A 20,905-nucleotide genomic window follows, 5' to 3' on the forward strand; every position below is an offset into this window, starting at 1 on the left:
TAAACAAAAAAAACTTAATTATTAATTTTTCGTTGTTTAGTATGGAAGCGCAACAGGGACAATTAAGCACCTTAACGACTTACAAACATTTCAAAACGGTGAAAAGTCGAATTACCGTGTTGCATATTATTTATTATATTATTAAACGTCGCAAACTCTAACATTAACAAGCGGAGAGCATCCTTAACAGAGATAATTTACCCTTCTTCCGAAAACTGAGGCAAAGAGGACCTGACGTTGTTTCCTGGATATAAACACTAATGCAGCTCCCATCCCAAGCTGAATGTCTCTCCCTTCCACTACCCTCCTTCCCCTCCCCTCCTCCCTCGGCTGAACGGGCCACCAACGGGTAAAGAGTACACTGGGTCATGATTGTGTTCGAGAGAAAACGAAGGAGAGCACCTCTACGGCGTGCAATATAACACCTTTAACTTCCAGTTATGCATCCCTTTCTCAACCTCATATTAAAATAACAGTATCTACTATCACAATTTTAAACTTTATTGTGGAGGTGATCCCAGAATAACTCCCCACCCCACCCGTCCCTCGTCCCAACTACATGGGGAGTCGGCTTCATCGATCTCAGGGGCTACACCCTCTCTTGCATCCGCCCGAGTGGTGTAACCGCGGGAATACAGCCAAGGGTTTAAACATCGGGCTAAAATCAGCCAGACATTTGTACTACGATCAACATTGTGGTAACATTGATCCAATGTCATACCTCCAAAGCTTTGAACCCTTTACATTTCTCCAAAATTAATTAGATGTTTAAAGGTAGTCAGTATAGGCTCCAAAATTATAGCACGCTATAATTGCTAGAAGTTTTCAAAAAGTACTTTCCTTGGAGGTCTTATACTCTCCAAATTGTTCTCAGACATTGTTAACGAACACACAAGATGACTGAATGTCACAGCGAGGACAATTTCCTCGACGGTTTGTAATAGAAACAGTTTAAGAAGTTTGACCAAAGGTGACCATATGTGAATATCTATCATATTTGGGCCAATACAGCATACTTTAAGTATTCAACACTGGATCAATGTTAGGTATTCAACGTTGGTTCAATGTTTACCATTCACCCAACAAACGAAATTAAAATATTGTTTCATTGAGAAAATCCTAATCAGGAGATATATATAAAACAGAGGCCAACGACACAGAGAAAAACCTCACAGAGTAGCATATTTTAACTTTAATTCTACATATACTTAGGAATCACAAATTATATTTGGCACAATTGTAAGGATTCTTTGATGAAGAAAAAAAGTTGTTAACGCATAATTAACGCTCCACTATATTGAACATAGTCTGAGCTACTGACGATTTGAGGCGTCTGCAATTATGAAAGGAAAGTATATTAAATGTTGTTTGTATTAAAGTAATGTACGGACAATTTCAGGTGAAAATGTTTTTTTCAAGTTTGAAGGGAAAAAATGGCGCGAAACTGATCTATTCCAGAAGAGGCAAAACCAATGTTCTACAGTAGGTCTAGTTATTCTTGAATCCCAGTAAACCTCTGTTTGATTGGCCTATAGTTTAGTGTTGTGTAAAAGTAAGAGATCAAATAATTAACGAGGATATACTACTTCTCAGATGAACAAAGAGAGAAACTCAACTTGTATTGAGACGAAATTTTTACACTATATGAAGCGAATTATACATTAACGACTCATGTCATCAAAACACATACTTATAGAGGTGGGCGGGAGGAGGGGTTGGGGCTTGGGCTGCAGGCTGGGTGGGGCTAAGGCTGGGTGGCTGGGCTGGGCTGGGGGAAATTATGAAGTATAGCCTCACGGTTTGATGGCGTTTTCTATACAAGAAGCTTTCTGAAACTGTAAATTACATTGACCATATGACCGTTTAAGATTTTTTTCAGAGCTTGGGGTCGGTTGTGAGTCGAAAATGTAAGCAGAACACTGAAATATAGAATATTTTCTTGCAAATTCGTTGGGTTCAATTGAGTAAATGGTGTTTTATTTTCCAATAAGGCTTAACTTTATAACCACAAATAACATGCACTTTCTTAAGGATTCACGTTTTCTGCAATCAATTTTCTATGTCCAGAGTCTAACTGTCAAAATTGCAATAGTTCCAACTTCTACACCTAGTGACAGACGATCTACTACGTCGATGTATATCTTTATTACGTTCAGTGAAATAGCGCCGACATCTTCTGTTTTCAGCATGTTATCAGTGCAGTTTACGTAGGCTTCGAGTGTGTTTATGTTGTTATCATATGCGGTTTACCCGTCGTCAATAAAATAATTAACGATGACATTACAGAAGAAATGACGTTTCATACTGATATATGATGTTTATGTATATTTTTGCGTCGTTGTTATACTATTTTACGTAGCTGCTGTATACATTTATGTTGTTATTGCACATAAGTATAACATCATTACATCAAATCACGTCGTCGTCATTTGAATTTATATAGTCATCAATGTTATAAACGTTGTTGTTGTTTGATTTTGTCCTTTTTTGCGTTCCATAGAGTTCGACCACAGAAGTAACTTATGCTGTCGTATCCATCAAAAATATGGTATTCTACCACAGAAATAGTCAAAAGAGCCAATATCGTTAGACAAATGTTTTGGTAGTAATGTTTCTTTAGTTTAAAGGGGGAGAGGGCTGCTCAGGTTTCTGTTTTATTAGACTGAGATGTAGAGACAAGCCAAGAGAGGAAACTATAGACACGGTAGATGGGAAAGTGAGCTAAGCCGCCAGGGAGGCATATGTAGTGGGGGGTTCAGCTAGGGAAAGGTTAATAACGTCTGTGGTTGGCTATGTTGGTACATACACGTGCAAACAAGTTGGGTGTAAAGTTTACTACTTAACTGAATTATCATGTTCCCACACAGCCAATTTTACATTCAGCACTGAAATGTATGGTTGGATTACTGGTAAATAACATTACCTCTTACGCCAAACTGAAAACATGTAAAACATTACTTCCAAAACAAACCTTGGAACTCGGCCATAACGTAAGACCAGGCGTTATTTAAAAAAAAAACATAAGGGTGAACAATTGTTCGGTGTGCGCCACCAATTGAAATTTGCCATGTCAACAACAACAAAAAGTGGGTAGGTAGACACACAACCCTTTGACTTCTACTGACTATAATCGACTTGCGTCTACCTGCAAAATTCTACTGATATGAAGCTCAAATAAGTTCTGGGAATGATGAAAACCGAACACCAGACTTCTTGCGGTAGGCCCATGGACCGCATAAGGGAACGTAGCCAGGAATTTGCCAAGGGAGGGGCGAACTGTAGGCAAACTATAACAGCCGTAGATTCTGCATTGAAAACTATCTAAGCGTAGCGCCACCATAAGTTGGCGCTACAAGAAAATGTTGGCTGAAAATGCCTCCCAGATCGCTGGAAATGGCACTTCCCAGGCCTTGTAAGTTGCATCTAAGCTTGAAATTACTAGTGATATCATAAAAACATACCAACAAATATATATATGCTCAGGGGGGGGGCGGTTGCCCCCTTCGTCCCTCCCCCCCCCCCTTGGCTATGCGCCTGGCCGCACGACCGCTTCGCGAGAGGTACTAGCTTGCATATCTCTCATCCGGTGGAATTATTACTTCCATGCCGCCCTAAAACGTCTTCGGGTGAGACCATGTTTTCGATGTTTGCAAAAACAAAAAGCCTCCTTCACCGAAACAATTCCCTTTCTTGAAGAAAGTCATAAATTTCCCAACAGCGTTGAAAGACTTTAAACTGCTGATTTAGAGATTTATAAACCTTAACAATATTTTCACTTTCAGTTTCAAACGATTTTGTGTGATTGAATTCGAATCATTATATATTTAACATCGATATATTGTCCACTAATTAATTCTTAACTTATTTCTATATCTAAGTATTTGTTTTTATAGTTTTAATCTCTTCAATCACTCTATATTTATTTAACAAAATACTTTCTGACATCAGCAACTTAATTATTGATAGATAATTACACACACAGGATTGACCCTGAAGGGTTAGTATCCTAACTTTGGTATGATTGTTTCCTTTGGTCAGTATATATGTCAGACCAGGGAGTTGTTATGGAACAACTCCCTGGTCAGACCATGGAGGTAAACTACCTCCATGGTCAGACTGGTGAGAGTGAAATCTCTTCCTTCCGGGATGATCTAAATACCAAGGTAAAAGACATTTTGTCTTTGTCTTATTAAATTATCTCCCTCGTAAAATATCTCTGCCGTTTACGAGTGACGCAAGTAAAATCAAAGTTTTTTTTTTTTAAGTTTTAGTTGCTTATATTTGCATAACCGGGAATATGAGGTTATGATATTTTTCAATATTATTTTCACTCTGTAAGTCTATTCACAGTACTGGTGCAATGTACTTAACAAACTGCAGCGGATTGGTCAGGCGAATGTTAGAAAAACCCAACTGAAACATTCATGGTTGGGAGCCCTTTATCATTGCTGCACTAACCATTTCGTTAACCGAAACTGTAAGAGACTGGATATCATGTTTTAAATTAGGTTATTATATATGGAAGAAGCGAGCAGACAGTCATTTAGGCCCCCATTGATAGTTGTATGGGACCATGTGCGCAGATCCTGGTGGGGACAGCGGGACGCGTCCCCACCAACTTTTTCAGTGGTGGGGACATGATATACCATGTCCCCACCAATTTTTCTTCACCAAACGCTGCATTTCAAATTTCCCCTGTATTGAACTTTGGCGCAGTTTGATCCAGTTTGCTTTGATCCAGTTTGCGCAAATGATATGCAGCAGTTCTCATTGTATTATATTTATCCTTATTTGTTAAATATAGGACCGAAATCGCATTTGCGGCAGTCTATAATTGTTTTCTGGGAGAGGACCCCAGACCCATTGTATACAAAAGTCTACTTGGATTATTTGTCCCCGATTTTTTTTTCTGCAGACGCCCATATATTTCCCCAAACCAAATTTCTAAGCCATGAGATCTAAAACTTAAGGAGGTTTGGGAGCATCAGAGGGTCTGGGAAGTGTTATATCCGGCGTTCTGGGAGATATATTTGCCCCCCAAAAAATCTTGTACGCTACCCATGGTCGCGCTCCGCTTAGGTAGTATCAGAGAACAGACACACTGTAAGAAATGTACGTAATTTTACAGGAGTTTTGCCGCGTGAAATAACAGTCGATCCTGTTTTTCTACGTTCTTACGGTATTTTACCCTAAAAGTACAGTGCTCAGACGAACAATTACGTAAACATGGTAAAATAACATTATATAATGTTAATGTATCGTCATCCACTGTTATTTAACATTAGCGTATCGTTATTGTGTAATTTAACTGTAGTGTGTGTAAATGTACGACACCTTTCTTGTTAATTCACGATGTAGTAACTTCAATTGACATTTGAAAGACGTAAAATGACGCAGAAATTGTAAAGTAACAGGCATTTCATCATCTTCTGTTAATTAACAGGGAAATATCAGAATCTTGTAAGTTTACGGTTGCAATCTGTAATTCAACACTGTGTTTTACGGAAAAGTATAAACATTTCAAGCAAGTATAGGCCTGTATTATATACACTTGCAAGACGTATAGGCCTATGCTAATGCAAACATCGTAGACCCCTTTCCAATGAGTCCCGATATTGTAGTGTTCAGTACAAAACCCCGCACCGAGTTCTAAAATTTCCTATACGCTTGTGAATTCAACTATGAGCGCTGTTTCGGTGGGGTTTTCACAGTTGTCTCCCCTAATCATGGAAAATCAGTTTTTGTACCGTATATTACCGATATGTAGTTGATGTTACTGTTATTGTGTTATTATCATGGGGGAAATATCCTGCTAACGTGTTGAAACAGTGATTCCGTTTACGGCAGAGGCGGCGGATATAGGTTGGCCACATAACCGGAATCCCGCCGCCATGGTTTACGGCACAAAAATACAGTGTTCAAGTAGAAGCATTAATAAGGTAAAAGGGCAACGTATAGTCATCTACGTAATGTAACTTAACGGTATACAAGTCGGTGCGGACTGGCCATACGGACACTTGGGTTGAATGTCCGGTGGGCCAGTGGGCTAGGTAAAAATGGGCTGGGTTGTGCCCCCCCTCTCAATTAAAGTTCTGTGTTGCCATAAGTCCTGTGAAATGTCATATCCGGTGATATAGGAGATATTTAGCCAAACCATTTGGTTGTAAGTTACGCGCCAACTCGAGTGGCGCTCCCCAGATAGTAAGGAGCTTTAGATTGCACGATGCGGACCTCTCTACGACGAAAAGACTTGCGTTCTGCGCATGCGTCTACTTCACCATCTCGTTTTCCCTGAGATTTTACATCGGGTGTCAATTTTTACATTGTACTCAAAACGACAACTTGAGATAGCGTGTGACGTCATATGTCGTCTACTCTGACCAGGCCAAGATAACCACATGACTCTCATTTTCCCCGTAGTAAGAATCATAAGCGCAAAGCCAACAGGACCATTGCGACGACGTACACTGTCGGTTTACTTCCCCGTTGCACTACTCCGTGCCGTGCAATCTAATTCTATATTGTCACGAATATGTAGCCCTCATCGGGTAGGTCACCTAACTTTTGCCTGACGGTATCACTGTAAAAATCCGTCACTAGCTGTTTCATAATATTGCGGCGTGAAATAACAACTGTTCATTCATACTTAGTAAAGATTCCTAAATCCTATTGGTCCATTCAGGTCAGCTGACCGTGGTTAGTCTTGTGAGTAACGCACGGTAAAATTACGGGGAATCACTTTAATAAATCTTTGGTTATATGTAACCAAAAATGTTTTGTTTTATGATTCCCCCCCCCCCACACACACACAAATTGTAGTGTATGAATGAACCCCTTATTATTTAGCTTTCTTTTAGATATTTAACCTAAACGTAAAGTGCTCCGACTACAATCACATAAATATAGTAAAATAACGTTAATTTATTGTCATCCTTGAATTGAAATACCGCTTGAATTTGTTGTGTATCAGTTATCATCACAACAAGTTTCAACTTGATATTACATTGGCTTTAGTCTCGCCTATTGGCTACGTTGATCACATGGTGTTATTGCGCCAACCAGGAGTCTTTTAACTAACTTCCTATTCGCGGCGTTTTTCCTTACTATCCTTCGTTCGTATTACTAATGCATGCGTGCCTAGCCTGCGCCTCGCCGAGGCAAGTTACAACATGCAGGATCGGAACAGTACATACGTATGTATGTAGAGCGTGTACCAAATTATATCGAGTGCTGAGCGAGAACGAGTAAATGTACACGTACGTACGGACAAACGTAAATAAATGTGAGTGCTGTCCATGTCGTATCACTTCGTAGTTCGTCTTACATGAATATCCAAGTTTCAGATTCAGTTGGACAAGAATGCAGTGTCAAACAGGCAAGTGATTTATTGAATTTCCAAGATTACAAGCATGAAACCTGTATGTGATACTTGCAATTTGCAATGCAAGAATATCACACATTACGTTAATCACTGTAGGACCCATAGGCACATTCGAAACGCACGTTTTACTTGCCGCATAACTGGTTGTATTCGAACGTTTTATACATACAAAGCGTTAGTGTCACATATTGCAAGGAATCACACAGCAGCAAGCTATGATCAAGGGGATGGCCATGATGAAGGCTTAGGCTCATATCGAAATGTAGGTGTTGGTGTCAAGTGTATGCTAGAATTTTGCCAACACCAAAGCTCTGATATCAAGGAATTGATCTCTCACCTAAGAGGACATATTGAAAGTGGTTTAAAGGTAGATTGCCCATTCGAAAATTGTAAAATACAATTTGGCAATAAGAAATCATTTTCATCTCACTTGTCTCGTCATCATAGAAATTATAAAGTAGGTGATGTAGCCTCAAGGTATGTTGTGACTGTGAGCCAAGGCCCCACAGGTGTGGTAGGTGAAGCCATATTCCCTATAGGCCTACATAATGAAGACAACTCTGATAGAAATGAATTAGATGAACAAGACTCTGTTGAAACTGAGCAGGAGCAGGATCTCAAAAGTCGTACTAGTACTAGTAGTAGCCATAAAGGGGATACCGTCGTTTGTGGTGAAAACCCCTCTGAAAATGTAAAAGAATTTACACAAAGCGTTGCACTATTCCTGTTGAAACTGCAGTCCAAGTACTTGATTCCTAATTCAACCATTCAAGTAATTGTTGAACAGATGTGTTTCCTCAACCAACTTGGAAATGAGAATACAAAAAAAATGTATTGTAACACAACTACAAACAGCTGGCATAGGTCTAGGCCTAGCTGATGAAAGATGTAATGAACTTGCTCAAGATATTATGACTGATGTTTCAGAATTAGGATGTTCTCTTGCACCTGCTAGTGATTCCCAACATTTTCAGTCTCCAGAATGTGGAAAACTGAGATCTGGATATATGAGAAAAAAATATTGGAAAGAGAACTTCAAATACGAGAGCCCAGAATCAATATATTTGGGAGAGCTAAATGGTGGCAAGAAGGAATATTGTCACTATGTGCCAATTTTGGAGACACTAAAACTCATGTATGAGGATAAATCTGTTCAAAACCATATCATACCAGTGGATAAGGAAAGAAGTGGGTATAGTGATATTCAGGATGGGAAAGTATTTCGGCAGAACACATTTTATCAAAGAAATCCAGATGCTTTGCAAGTTATGCTGTTTCAAGATGGGTTTGAAGTTGTTAATCCATTGGGATCTTCTAGAAACAAACACAAGATGCTTGGAGTTTATTGCACACTGGGTAATATTGATGCTAGATGTCGATCACAAATTGATCCTATACAGTTAGTTCTGTTATGTAAGGAAAAGACATTGAAAAAAATTGATTCTCAGAGGGTTTTTTCAAGGCTCATTACAGATTTAAAGCATTTGGAAGAAAATGGTATTGTACTTAAAAATGGTTATGTTGTTAAAGGGACTGTAGTTGCAATAATTGGAGACAATCTAGGATCCCATTATATAGGGGGTTTCTGTGAAAGTTTCAGTTCTCACTATTATTGCCGTTACTGCTTGCTTTCAAAGATAGAAATTGCCCAAGGGCTTCCTTACCTTGAAGGAGTGTATCGCACACGTGAATCATACAGGAGAGCTCTACAGTCGCTGGATGACGATGGTGAATCTGTGCATCATGAGGGAATTAAATTTGATTCTCTCTTTAATTCTCTGACATATTTTCATGTAGCCAGTCCTGGGCTTCCTCCATGCCTTGGCCATGATTTATTTGAGGGTGTTGTGGACTATGACATGGCCCTTTTTATCCAGTATTTTGTAGCTAAAAAGTGGTTCAGCTATGAGGAATTAAACAGAAGGTTGCAACTGTTTCCATTCAAAGGTCGAGACTCTGCAGATATGCTGACTAGTGCAGTCAAGCCTCAAGGAGAAAGGATTGGTGGACAAGCAGTGCAAAACTGGTATTTCTTGCGTTTTTCCCCCTTGTTGTATACGGGCTAGTTCGTAACATAAAGGACCCAGTATGGCAGTTACTTCTGCAACTGAAGGAAATTGTTGAAATTATTGTGTCTCCAACTTTGCAATCATCTCAGGTAGCTTTTCTGAAAGTATTGGTAGAGGAATATCTTGAAGGGAGGGCTGACCTCTTTCCTGAAAGGAAGTTACGACCCAAGCATCATTTTCTACTTCATTATTATTACCTTATTTTCATGTTTGGACCTTTGATCAAGGTTTGGACTCTCCGCTTTGAAAGTAAACATTCTTTCTTCAAAAGATGTGCCAGATACTGTCAAAACTTTGTCAACATTACTTCAACATTGGCAGAAAGGCACCAATTACTGCAGGCATATTCTTTTCATGGACGTTTGTTTGCTGATGATGTTAAAGTAGCAAAAGGGATCCCATTCCACCCAGAATTATACGCAGAAAACATCCAAAAAGCTGTTCTTGATTTTGAGTTGCCTACACAACAACGTCTTGTTTCTGACGAAGTTAGTGTGTTCTGTACAATTTACAAGAAAGACTTGTTTGTGATAATAAAGGAAGATGAGGACTGGACATTTGCTTGCATTATGCTTATATTGGTGGTGAGAGAAAAAGTTTGTTTTTATTGTGCAGAAATACCAGACTACCCATGTGCATGAATATGGCTTATACCAAGTGAAAAACAGGGCAGCAGATTCAAACCCTGTTTCGTGTGTGGCATACTCAGACCTTCTAGATTATTGTCCTTTGTCAGCATACAAGGTTGATGGGCAATACATGCTTTCATTGAAAAACAAACCCACCAATATGTAGATTATTTTACAGGCTAGACAGTTCCAGCACGGCTTCTGACACTGATACTGATAGAGATACTGTAATTATATCAGACATAGAGAGAGTGTGCTGGAATAGTGTACCTGACATAAAGGACGAGCAATTAAGAAGACTCTTGGCAAAATTAGAGGCAGCTGGTGTATTGACTACAGATGATCTGGAGTACATCAGAGAAGATGATATTTTGGGCATTGTCACACCCATCCAAGCAAGAAAACTGATCAAAGGATTTAAAAAAGGTAAGAACTTACTCAGTACCATCTGTTTTACCTTCCCGATCAACGCTGTAAAGTGAAAACAGTCTAAGAATATATGCGAACAAATGTGACCTTGTAGATTTTCAATATAGCAAAACATTGCAAACTAGGCAAATTTATTCCATCAAAGTTCACTGAAAAGTTCATATTTTACGTCAACTGTACAGTCAGGGGTAAAGTGGATTAATTGACCAATCTGCACGCGCAACCAGCAAATTGGTGGTGACAAATGTCTATATTAGCAATTAAATCTGAGCACAAAAATCCTCACATATACTGACAGTAAGGTCCATGCCATATTTCCATTGAAACAGCTTGTGTGAAATTGTAATATTTTCATTGGACTAGTTTGTATTGCGCAACCGGTATAAAAAACATGTAGCCTCCGAATTTTTGAACAAAACTTATATAAGAACTGCATTGTATTGATTAGGATCGTTACTTTTTAACGTAAGTGTGTATGCAAACATGTATGGTTGTCCCACGGACAGTCTGCAAATAAAGTTGTCCCAGCCTAAATCAACGATCCGAGGCAAACAGACAACAGCTACTTTTGAGCCCTGTATCTGTATACAAAAGTTACTTCCAGGTGGAAGGGCTTTAATCAGAAACCTTCTACCTAAGTTTATATGTTGGAACTGTGTTCTAGCTTCAAACCTGCGAATGCTTGTAGCTTCGCGTGGTTATCATGTTTATTATGATAGTAGCACGGCATGTTGTATTCGTCACCCAGTATAGTCACATATTGCTGCTGTCTCTGTGCCTGAAACTACGTACCCCCTAGCCCAGCGTACAGTGCAGCTACTTGTACTGCGCACACCAGGAAAATGGCAGGAACTTTGAGGAATTCTAGTTAAAAATGTTAAGTTTGGTTTGAGCCACAGCCAATATTTAGCTAAGCCTAGGCTTAAATGTTACAGGCATCTAGCCTCTAGGCTATACCTGGGCTAAAACAGCATTGTGTTGTTGCATGTAGCCTAGCTAGCTATAATACCTGGGCTAACTTAGCCCAGGGTTAATTGTGTTACGGCATGTACTGCATGCACTAGGTATAATGTTACTGCACTGTTAGTGTTAGTGTGTTACACTATTATAAAAGCCTAAGTTGGGCTAAGAAGTCAAACCTACACCAAGCTTAGCCAGATATAGTGGTACAAATGCAAACCATTACCCCGCAACTGTTAGCTTGACAATTTGAATGTAGCTGGCTGCATTAATTGTGCACTGTCCATTCACTCTGTTGAACCATATTGGCTGGCAAAACGAACAAATTCTTAATCCTGGCTCACGTCAGTGCTGTATAGCCACAACCGACAGTAAGCAGTCGTACTGCGCGCATTAATATGCAGGGCCTTTAGCTGAATTAATATGTTGTGTTCTCAACAACACAGAATACATCTATTCCCTCTATTGTGTAGCTGCTTTTTTAGTGACTACTCTTCTAGAGATAATCCTAAACTGTACAACTACATAGCTATGCAGGGATGGATTATCATTCCTCTTGGCTTTGACATGGACTCCATTATCCCTAAATTGTGCTACAAGGGGCACATATATGATGGATTGCTACTGCATGGTTGGGAGAGAACTTTAACCAAAATTTTACATGATCACAATCTTGACAGGTTTATGATATTCAATGTTGTCACAGAATTTGAACCACCTGTTTTTGGTAATTTGTTAATTAAGGGGTTCCTACATATTCTCAAAGTCAGTAAATCAAGCTCTGTTAGCCTTTAACTAGCTGTGAATTTGTTGTTTATTTTATCAAAAGTACAAATCTGCTTACTTTTCCTAGTGCATGACTGCATGTACAAATGGCCCACGATGTAATGTATTGTATTCTCACTTACATGCATGTGGACTTAGGGCCTGCAAGTTATGTAAATATTCAATTTTCACAAATTAAACTAAGGCTGAAGGAATCTATGCCATGCATGGCGATGGCGCATGTTTGTATGCGTGGGTGTGTGTGACACCTTGCCTTGTAAACACGATATCACAAGAAGTGAAAATCGCTTGAACTTCAAACTTAGTATATTGGTAGCCTGTGGTGAGTAGATAACCCTTAGTGTTTTTAATGTCCAGAGGTAAAAGGTCATTTGAGTTCAACAGCTCGGGTCAGCAGGGGTCAAATTGTGAAAACCTTGTAAACACGATATCACAAGAAGGGAAGCTTGGACAGATCTCATATATGGTATTAGGTGTACCACATTGAGTGCAAGAGCGGTATTCTTTATGGTGGAGATCAATTGTCATTTGCAATCATCAGGGGTCAAATTTTGAAAAGCTTGTAACAACGATATTGCCACATGGGAAGCTTGGACAGATATCATTTGGTATTTAGGTGTATAGAGTGCAAGAACCTATTATTTGTGGTTGTTAATGGTCAGTTGTGGTCACACTGCTATCAAATATCTCAAGAATGGGAGTTGTCATTGTGAATGTATTGTTTATCACATCTCAATGCTTTATGCTGTATTACTAAGATCAAGTATGTTGTACACCCTCTCTATACAGTACATCAGTGCATGCCATGCATTTTACATTTTGGTTAAAACGGGCAATTGATCTTATCTTGTTCTTATTTGATCGTAGATGAAAGCTCATCAAATGCAGACTCATCACCATCGAGTAGTGGCCAGAGCCGCACTGCTAGCCGCTGGCAACCAAAGGAAGTGACGCTGTCTCTATCACCAGGTTCTACTTATTTTCTTCTTTTTTTTATTGGCTAATTCTGTCAGCCAAAGGATTCTGTGCAAGAGGTTGCTAGTTTTCAACACTTAATTGTGGTTCTGTCTGTGGGTTTTTATCCAATAATAACTTTTCAATGCTTGGAAACTCATTTACATGATTTCTAATGTGATAAACATTGTTTTTTGTATGCAGTCAAGTTGGTGCATGTGCTTGTCTGTATGTGAGGCCCTAGCTTGTAACCCAATATTTCAAGATATATAGGTAACTACAGCAGATTTCATATTTGGCATGTGGCTTCCCCATACTACGGTAAGCACAAAAACCCTATTGTTTTGGTAGAGGTAAAAGGTCATGTGTGGTCAGCAGTGGTCAATTTGTGAACACATTGTAATCGTTAACACAGTATTTCAAGAATGGAAACTTGGATGCTATATTAGGGGTTTGAATGTACGTTACATTGTACAAGCACCCCATTGCTTTGGTAGATGTTCCACATTGAGTGTAAGAGCCTATTATTTTTGGTGGAGGTTAGAGGTCATTTGTGGTCAACAGGGGTCAGATTGTGAAAATGGTGTAACACAATATCTCAAGAAGGGAACTTGGTATGTAATTAGCCTTTGGGTGATGTAGCCCTTGTATTTTTTGAGATCATGAACAGAGGTGAAAGTCTGAAACTTGTAAATAAGATATCTGAAAAAGTAGAAGTTGCTCAATTGAACTTGAAACTTGCTTTATGTAGGTACCCCTTGGTGAGTAGATGATAACTCCTACTTGTATAAGGAGTCAAAGGCCTTAGGTAAATCCAAGAACCTTGCATTTCTCATCATTTCTGGTCAGCAGTGTGTCATGTAGGAGAACCTTGTAACAGTAGTTGCTGCTCATATTGGCAAGGAATCACCAAGTCTTTTGACTTTCAGGTTTATTGAATTGTCAATTGAAAGCATCTGTAAAGATACAGTAAATCTTTGATTTTATATATTTTGTAGGTCAGCTTGTGTTGATTGATAAATGTGACAGCAATCTGCTTGTGGAAAGCAAACTTATTGGCACTGTTTACATTTGAATGACTTATATCTGAGTTTGTGTGTGGGGAGGGGGGACAAATCAATGTTTATAAGAGCTTCCATATTCATCCCCTGTCCCATACTGAATTTTGTATGAGCTACATACTGTACTATTATTGATTCAAACATTCAATTGTTTAAATCTGCACATATACTCTAATTTTTTCCTTGAATTACAGTTGAAGGAAGAAAGTCTGCCCCAAGTAAGGCAATAGATTTGGATATGATGTTGAGTAGAATTCCAAGAAAAACAATACATTTTTTGGAGAGAAATGAAAGACTCCCTCCAAGAATTCGTAAAGAATTTGTGCGACTAGTGGTAGATAACATTATTGACTGCAAAGGAGCTACATACCCTAGAACAAGTGAGTTGCGTTTATATGCCAGCCAAATAGTCAGCAAGTATAAAACACTTGGAGACCATCTTGATGGAGTGGTAGTTGGAACAGGATACGAGAGCTTACTGAAACAATTCGTCAATCGAGTGGACAATCTTGGGAGATCTGTTGTTCAGGGATCACTGAAAAGAAAAGCATTGGCAGGATGCAAAAGTCCCAAAGAGAGACTAGCAGACCAGTACGGGTGTGTAAGTTGGCAGCCTGAGTCTTTGCCGGAGGGTGAATCGGGGGAATCTCAAAGAAAGATTATGAATGAGCTGAAAAGCCTGTGGGAGTCTGGGACTGGAAAAACAAAGGATGTAAAGAACAAAATGGTACACACATATGCTACACAAAGAAAGGACATTAATGAAAAAGACTGTGTTCTGACAGATATCATAGAAAACTGGCCTTTTTTGTTTGAGGAGTACTTGCTGGCTCACTTCAAGAAACTTATGGGAATTGACATCATGGAAAAAATGTCATCTAACTTTGAGCATAGAGTTCCAAAGCTTTACAGATACTTTCAACAAGTAGCCAAGCCAAAGATTGAAGCAACCCACGAAAAGATACAAGATGCGGTTGACAAGAAAGAAGACAATAGCCCTCAAGTAATGGGACTGCTAATGCTTCTGAGCGAGCACTTAGGAGAGGATCTGGGAGAGCACGTAAAGAGTACTGACAAGGTAAGCAAGGAACTGTTTCTCATAATTTCAAAACTGTTATTTTCCTTACTCATTACCGGCAACTAGCTTCCACTAGTATGTTATGCCTCAGGTAAGGTAGAGTACCCAGAGACCAGCAACCAAGAGAGGGGTGGATTTAGGGACTATAAAACTAGAAACAGTTGTGCACCCATGGGGCTAAGTGTTTGTGAAAACATAGTCTGACAGGTTTTACTCAAACATAAAGTGAATTGATCATACAGGGCCTCCTCATAGGACATGCACAATTTCTACAGATGCTCTTGAATTGTTTTATGTAAAAATCAGGCCTCAGTTTTATAAAGCATCTTATGCTCTAAATTGATTGAATTTTGTTGCCAATATTTCATTTTAACCTATCTTGCCTTTTCTCCCACTGCTGACCATTGACTGTATCAATTTTCTTCAGGAAAAGAGTGCTGACACATGCATTGAGGCCATGGACTTGCAAGGCCCTGTTGTTCTGGTTGCACATGGTAAGTGTTGTTTGTTTTGATTGTTCATGCTACTCCATAGTGCACTGATCAGTGACTAATTACCACACTAAATACGCTACTGGAATTGTTCCAACAAAAAATATGTCTACGTAACCATTCATTTATGTCAATATCAAAATATGGTACGTACAACCATGCAGTTTACTCAGGACTGCATCATGATTGGACACCATGCATGTTGGGTAGTGTCTGCAAAGGTCATACAGTGGTCAAATATATAACTTTATACTTACTGTAAATTCCTTGTGTGTGTATTCATCAAGCCATGCTATTTATAAAATTGTATGCTTTGCCCCATCAATCTCTGATGCTTTGTAATAGGACTGGCAAATTAAAGGTAGTCAGGACTCGCCCAAAGGCAAAATGATAACAGGGCCATCACCAACTTTCTCTTGTCTGCAACCCAAAGTTCTATCTAAGCTCCGCCCATTATTTACGTTGGTCTGCACTCTTCCCATTGCAACTATCTGTGAAGTCCCTCCCATTGTTTACAACTCACTCTCATCCAAGTAAACATTGACCAAGCCAGATCTGGTTTCACCCCTGGTAAGCATCAGCAGGCCTTGTCCTTAGCTCCCCTTAGGGCAATAGAAAAAGTTCTGCAAGTCTCTTCTTTGGAACTGACAACTAAATAATTATGACCAAAGCTTACCAGACTCATCTAACATGGTATGTACACAGTACTACACACTAAAGCTGTAATTGACACCTTGTAGTACACAGTATATATGCTGGTATGATTTGCACAATGTAGAAATGCATGCAATTTCTGATAATTCAATATTTTCTTTTCAAAGGGAAAGTACTGACAGCAACTTTGTTTTCTCTCGCCATTGGAGGAAAAGAAACGACTAAAGTAAACAATCCTCTATCCGGTGTGTGCGTATGGTTTGCAGCTTATTATGTCTTCAACCTACAATATCCAGAAAAGGCGCCGGCGCTCTTGGAATTTATCCAACGGTGAGTAGTTATATTGTAGTCAAGGACGACCACTGCCTCGTCTAAGCGTCAGGAAATAATGGGGATTGTAATTATTATGCAATCCTAGGAATCCCTGTAAGCTTTACATGTCCCCACTCTTGGGCAAATTGCCCTTATTTCACAAGCAGTTTCCCCATATCAAATTACACTACAATCCGACATAACAAACTCAGCATGCTTAAACAAATTTACTCCACCATCAAGTCCCAGAGTTATGAAGGTGGGGTATTAAAAACCATTAAAAGTCCCTACCCTAGAGTGGACAATGCAACTGGTAATACTGACCAATAATGCCACTAAAATAGAGGTCATGAAGGAAGTATACTTTGAAAGTGCATAACCATCAAATCGTTTGCCCTATCCACTTTAGGTGCAACATCTTTAATCAAGTTAAACATTTTTAGACTATACTTCAAAATGTTATTGCGTCCTGATGAATTTGGATGATATCTCGCTCAATATTTGAGTATGGAAGACTCAAAAAACGCAAATGTATAAACTCAGTAAAAGTGTAATTACCAGATCCATAAACAACTATTTCCTGTAACACATGTACTTTATCCAAAAATACCATGCTGCAAAATGCCAACCTGCCTATGGCCATCATGGACAATTGATTATAAATGGTTTCCAATCCTTACTATAATACATGCATGGGTATTTTACTATATTGTTATTATTATATGATTATATATAATTTTAAAGTTTTCATCCAACATGAGGAGATACCATTGCATCCAAATATTTTGAAATTGCCCAAGTACTCTATAGTGATGCATTTGTGGTGTTGCTTGATTAAAAAATAAAAACTGAATAATGATTTTGTGTTTCCTGCAGGATCTTCCTTGGAATCAACCCGGACTGTGGGACTAAGAGACAAAAGATGAAAGGAAAGAAATCTGCCGTCAACCCAGTAGTGCTTAAACTTGCAGGCGAGATGAGTAACTTTGAAAATGACTGGGCATTGTAGGTCCCAGAATGGGATACATCCATCATGGTTACAGAACACTCTCAAAACTTTTTTTTGCTTGATCAAGTTTGTATTTAAAGTTATAACACCTCTGTTTTTCAGTACTTATAGAGGTGGTTTGTCTCAGATATTAGGGTAAAAAGCCACACATTGTGTGCTACACAGATTTTGATTGCTTGTTTTATTTATTTATTTAGTTTGTTATTTACTTTTCATTTTTGTCCTGTTTCCATAAAGCTTGTAATTGTTTGGAAAAGTTTAAGTAAGTAATGGTGTGCTATTGCATACATGTGATTTTACCTAGCTGGTTACTTGAATAGACAAGTTTTTTTCCAATTCTATAACTCCTAAAGTGATTTATGTGAAATCAGTATTGCTTCTAGGAAAGATGTTAGATCATGAATCTGTTATTTAAGCAGATGTATGTGGTTTTCTATTCTGGATATACACAATACTGTAACAAATACAAATTTGCACTAAAATATTTCAGAAAGTTCTAGTTGAAGAAAATTTTGGCAGCTATGACATGTGTTTCTGATATCAAGACATTTCTGAAAGGTGAAATCTGGTTATGGGGCTACAGTAGGATTTCATTTTTATGGAGATCATGCACAGACCAAAAATAATCTGGCTAGCCTATCTTTTGATTTGAGAAATTCCTTGTCCATGTTAAAAATGCTAAATTTTAGCATAATTGATTTTATGTAATGTTTTTTTGATAAGTTGCTGTTAAAGCAAAGTTAGTATGGGGCAGTCCTTGGTTTCTGATGTCTTTGCTATTTCACAGCAGCATTCTCAGGCTGGCATACAAAGTATGTAAAAAACAAACTATATTAAGGTGTTAAATCAAGTACAATATCTTTTATGAAATTCATTTCACCGTCCACACTGCCTACAAATTGACTTGCTTTGACATATATCTGTTCATTTACAGGAGGTATTTGCGATGGCATTGTAAGTGTCAATACAATACCGTGTTTCAGGATGTTTTCATTGTTATTTCTATGTTCCTTTCAGTTAATAAAGGTTATATGAAACATTTACTCACAGTCCACATGTTTTTTAATGGTACATGTCTGCTAGTTCAAGTCACAGCTAGTAAATGAACTTCACGAAACGTTTTTATACAGTCTATGTTATTTTACAGTATAGTACCGTCCGCCAAAGTAACAGTACAGTCCCTTTTTTTTACAGATTTATTTCAGTAAATATACGATGGGAAACGTTTTTTCACGGTCCGTGTTATTTTACGGTGGACTACCTTCCGCCAAACTGACAGTAAAATACCGTTATTTTGCAGATTTATTTCAGTAAATATATGATGCGAACCTTTTTTTCACGGTCCGTGTTATTTTACGGTGGACTACCTTCCGCCAAACTGACAGTAAAGTACCGTTTTTTTACAGATTTATTTCGGTAAATATACGATGGGAAACGTTTCCCCACGGTCCGTGTTATTTCACAGTGCCGTTTTTTTTACAGAAGTGAGATGCTGTAAATACACGACGGGAAACGTCGTTTCACAGTCAATGTTATTTTACGGTAAACTACTGGCGTCCAAGACTGCCAGTAAGTTACCGTTTTTTTACAGATTTATTTTTTACAGTGCACGCGTCCCCATCATTCGGCCAAGACTGACTCAAAGAACACGTTCGAAGAAAACCCGTCGGGTACTTGAAAACAAATCAGTGCAAATTAAACATTCCCGTACAATGGGATGAGGTTCTTGGGGTTCGGAAGACCCCCCCCCTTTTTCCGAGTCCACACGTGACACACACACACACACACTCACATACAAGTTGACTACCCCACACCATTATGCTAGCGTGCTAATTGTGTTTGCTGCGCGAACTCCTACGGCATGCCATACGTTTCAAAAATGTCCAAAACAATATAAGCATGTCCAAAATAATATAAGCATGTCCAAATTTATATAAACATGTCGAAACTAATATGAGTATGTCCAAAAATAATAAGAGCATGTCCAAAATAATATGAGAGTGTCGAAAGACTATATGAGCATGTCCAACATATTAAAAGAATGTCGAAAAATAATACAAGAGGGACAAATGTAACTGCCTAATTCAATTTTGTATTGAACATTTTGGCGTTTTAAGTTACGCCATATGTTGCAAAATATCCAAAAAAATATAAGCATGTCCAAACTTATATGAGCATGTCCAAATTTATATAGACATGTCAAAACTATATGAGCATGTCCAAAATAATACGCGCATGTCCAAACACATATAAGTATGTCAAAATATAATATGAGCACGCCCAAAATTATATGAGAGTGTCGAATAATAATATAAAAGTCTCGAGTGTAACTGCTAACTTCAACTTTGTTATGAACATTTTGGCGTTTGAAGTCACGCCAAATGTTTCAAATATCGAACTTTTATATTGGTATGTCGAAAAAAATTAGCTTACAATACCTTCTTTGGGGGTAATTTGTATCAACTGACACAATGGTTATCATTATGACAATATATTATTGAAACATTCTTCTGTTTTTGTGACGCAAATAATTCAAAATATGTAAAAACAAGACCATCACCTAACATTTTTCCTTTTTACATCCCTACGTAATGTGAGTGGTTTCGCCCTGCCTTGAGGTGCTGAGATTATTCATATATTGTTGCGAAGGCAAAGAAGTTCACGTGCGAAAGTACGTACAACATGCACAAGCGCTAACAACGTACAGTAGTTATCACACATGCGTACGTTGGCAGTGAAAATGAACTACTATGCTGTGTTACTTTTTTAACGGAAAATTGTGACACTTAATTACGGTTACCAGGCGAAGTCGGACACTAGCCCAGAATTAAAAAAAAATAAGCCTAGGTTAGGGGTATTCAACGTTTAATCTTCACTCTCACCTTTTAACTAAATTTCAAGATAGAAACGTGGGAAGAACTCGCCAACTACATATTATTGATTAAACCGCGTGGAATGTTGGACACAGTGGTTCTTCGTATTAAACTCACTGATAGTTACAGCACCTTGGGGCCAGGTTGATCACTCGCGCTACGAAACAACTCAACTAATATTTCCTCGAAAATAAAATCGTTCTTGATCGAAATATCATT

The 20,905-nt window shown here is 38.5% G+C and overlaps 2 protein-coding genes and 1 pseudogene across 11 annotated transcripts in view; 2 read left to right on the forward strand and 1 right to left on the reverse strand.

Moving 5' to 3' along the window:
- LOC139980626 (uncharacterized) overlaps positions 1–20,905 on the reverse strand; it is a 96,912-nt gene that overhangs the window by 64,003 nt on the left and 12,004 nt on the right. For 2 of the 10 annotated variants that reach the window (XM_071992417.1, XM_071992415.1), the window contains exon 1: positions 9,046–9,239. The exons of 5 other annotated variants lie outside the window; for them this stretch is intronic. In XM_071992417.1, coding sequence (XP_071848518.1) covers positions 9,046–9,076 — 31 coding nt within the window. In that variant the 5' untranslated portion in view covers positions 9,077–9,239. Of the gene's footprint in view, positions 1–9,045; positions 9,240–9,268; positions 9,598–20,905 lie in introns of those variants that run through there. 3 more of the 10 variants (XR_011797601.1, XR_011797602.1, XR_011797603.1) reach the window with 2 other exon arrangements.
- On the forward strand, positions 3–19,085 carry LOC139980629 (uncharacterized). The gene is made up of 8 exons (XM_071992421.1): positions 3–7,375; positions 9,329–9,407; positions 10,258–10,505; positions 13,122–13,223; positions 14,464–15,347; positions 15,775–15,841; positions 16,660–16,822; positions 17,681–19,085. The coding sequence occupies exons 1-8, from the start codon at positions 7,360–7,362 to the stop codon at positions 17,811–17,813; spliced, it is 1,692 nt and encodes a 563-aa protein (XP_071848522.1). The 5' UTR covers positions 3–7,359; the 3' UTR covers positions 17,814–19,085.
- LOC139980638 (uncharacterized) lies at positions 7,374–9,039 on the forward strand (annotated as a pseudogene).

The sequence above is a fragment of the Apostichopus japonicus genome, chromosome 15 (genome assembly GCF_037975245.1).
Source record: "Apostichopus japonicus isolate 1M-3 chromosome 15, ASM3797524v1, whole genome shotgun sequence".
NCBI lineage: Eukaryota > Metazoa > Echinodermata > Holothuroidea > Aspidochirotida > Stichopodidae > Apostichopus > Apostichopus japonicus.

Bases quoted from the DNA above. Each gene is read 5' to 3' on its own strand.
- LOC139980629 (XM_071992421.1), top strand. The intron at 10,506-13,121 runs GTAAGAACTTAC...ATTTGATCGTAG, and splicing joins GATCAAAGGATTTAAAAAAG to ATGAAAGCTCATCAAATGCA. The intron at 15,842-16,659 runs GTAAGTGTTGTT...TTCTTTTCAAAG, and splicing joins TGTTGTTCTGGTTGCACATG to GGAAAGTACTGACAGCAACT.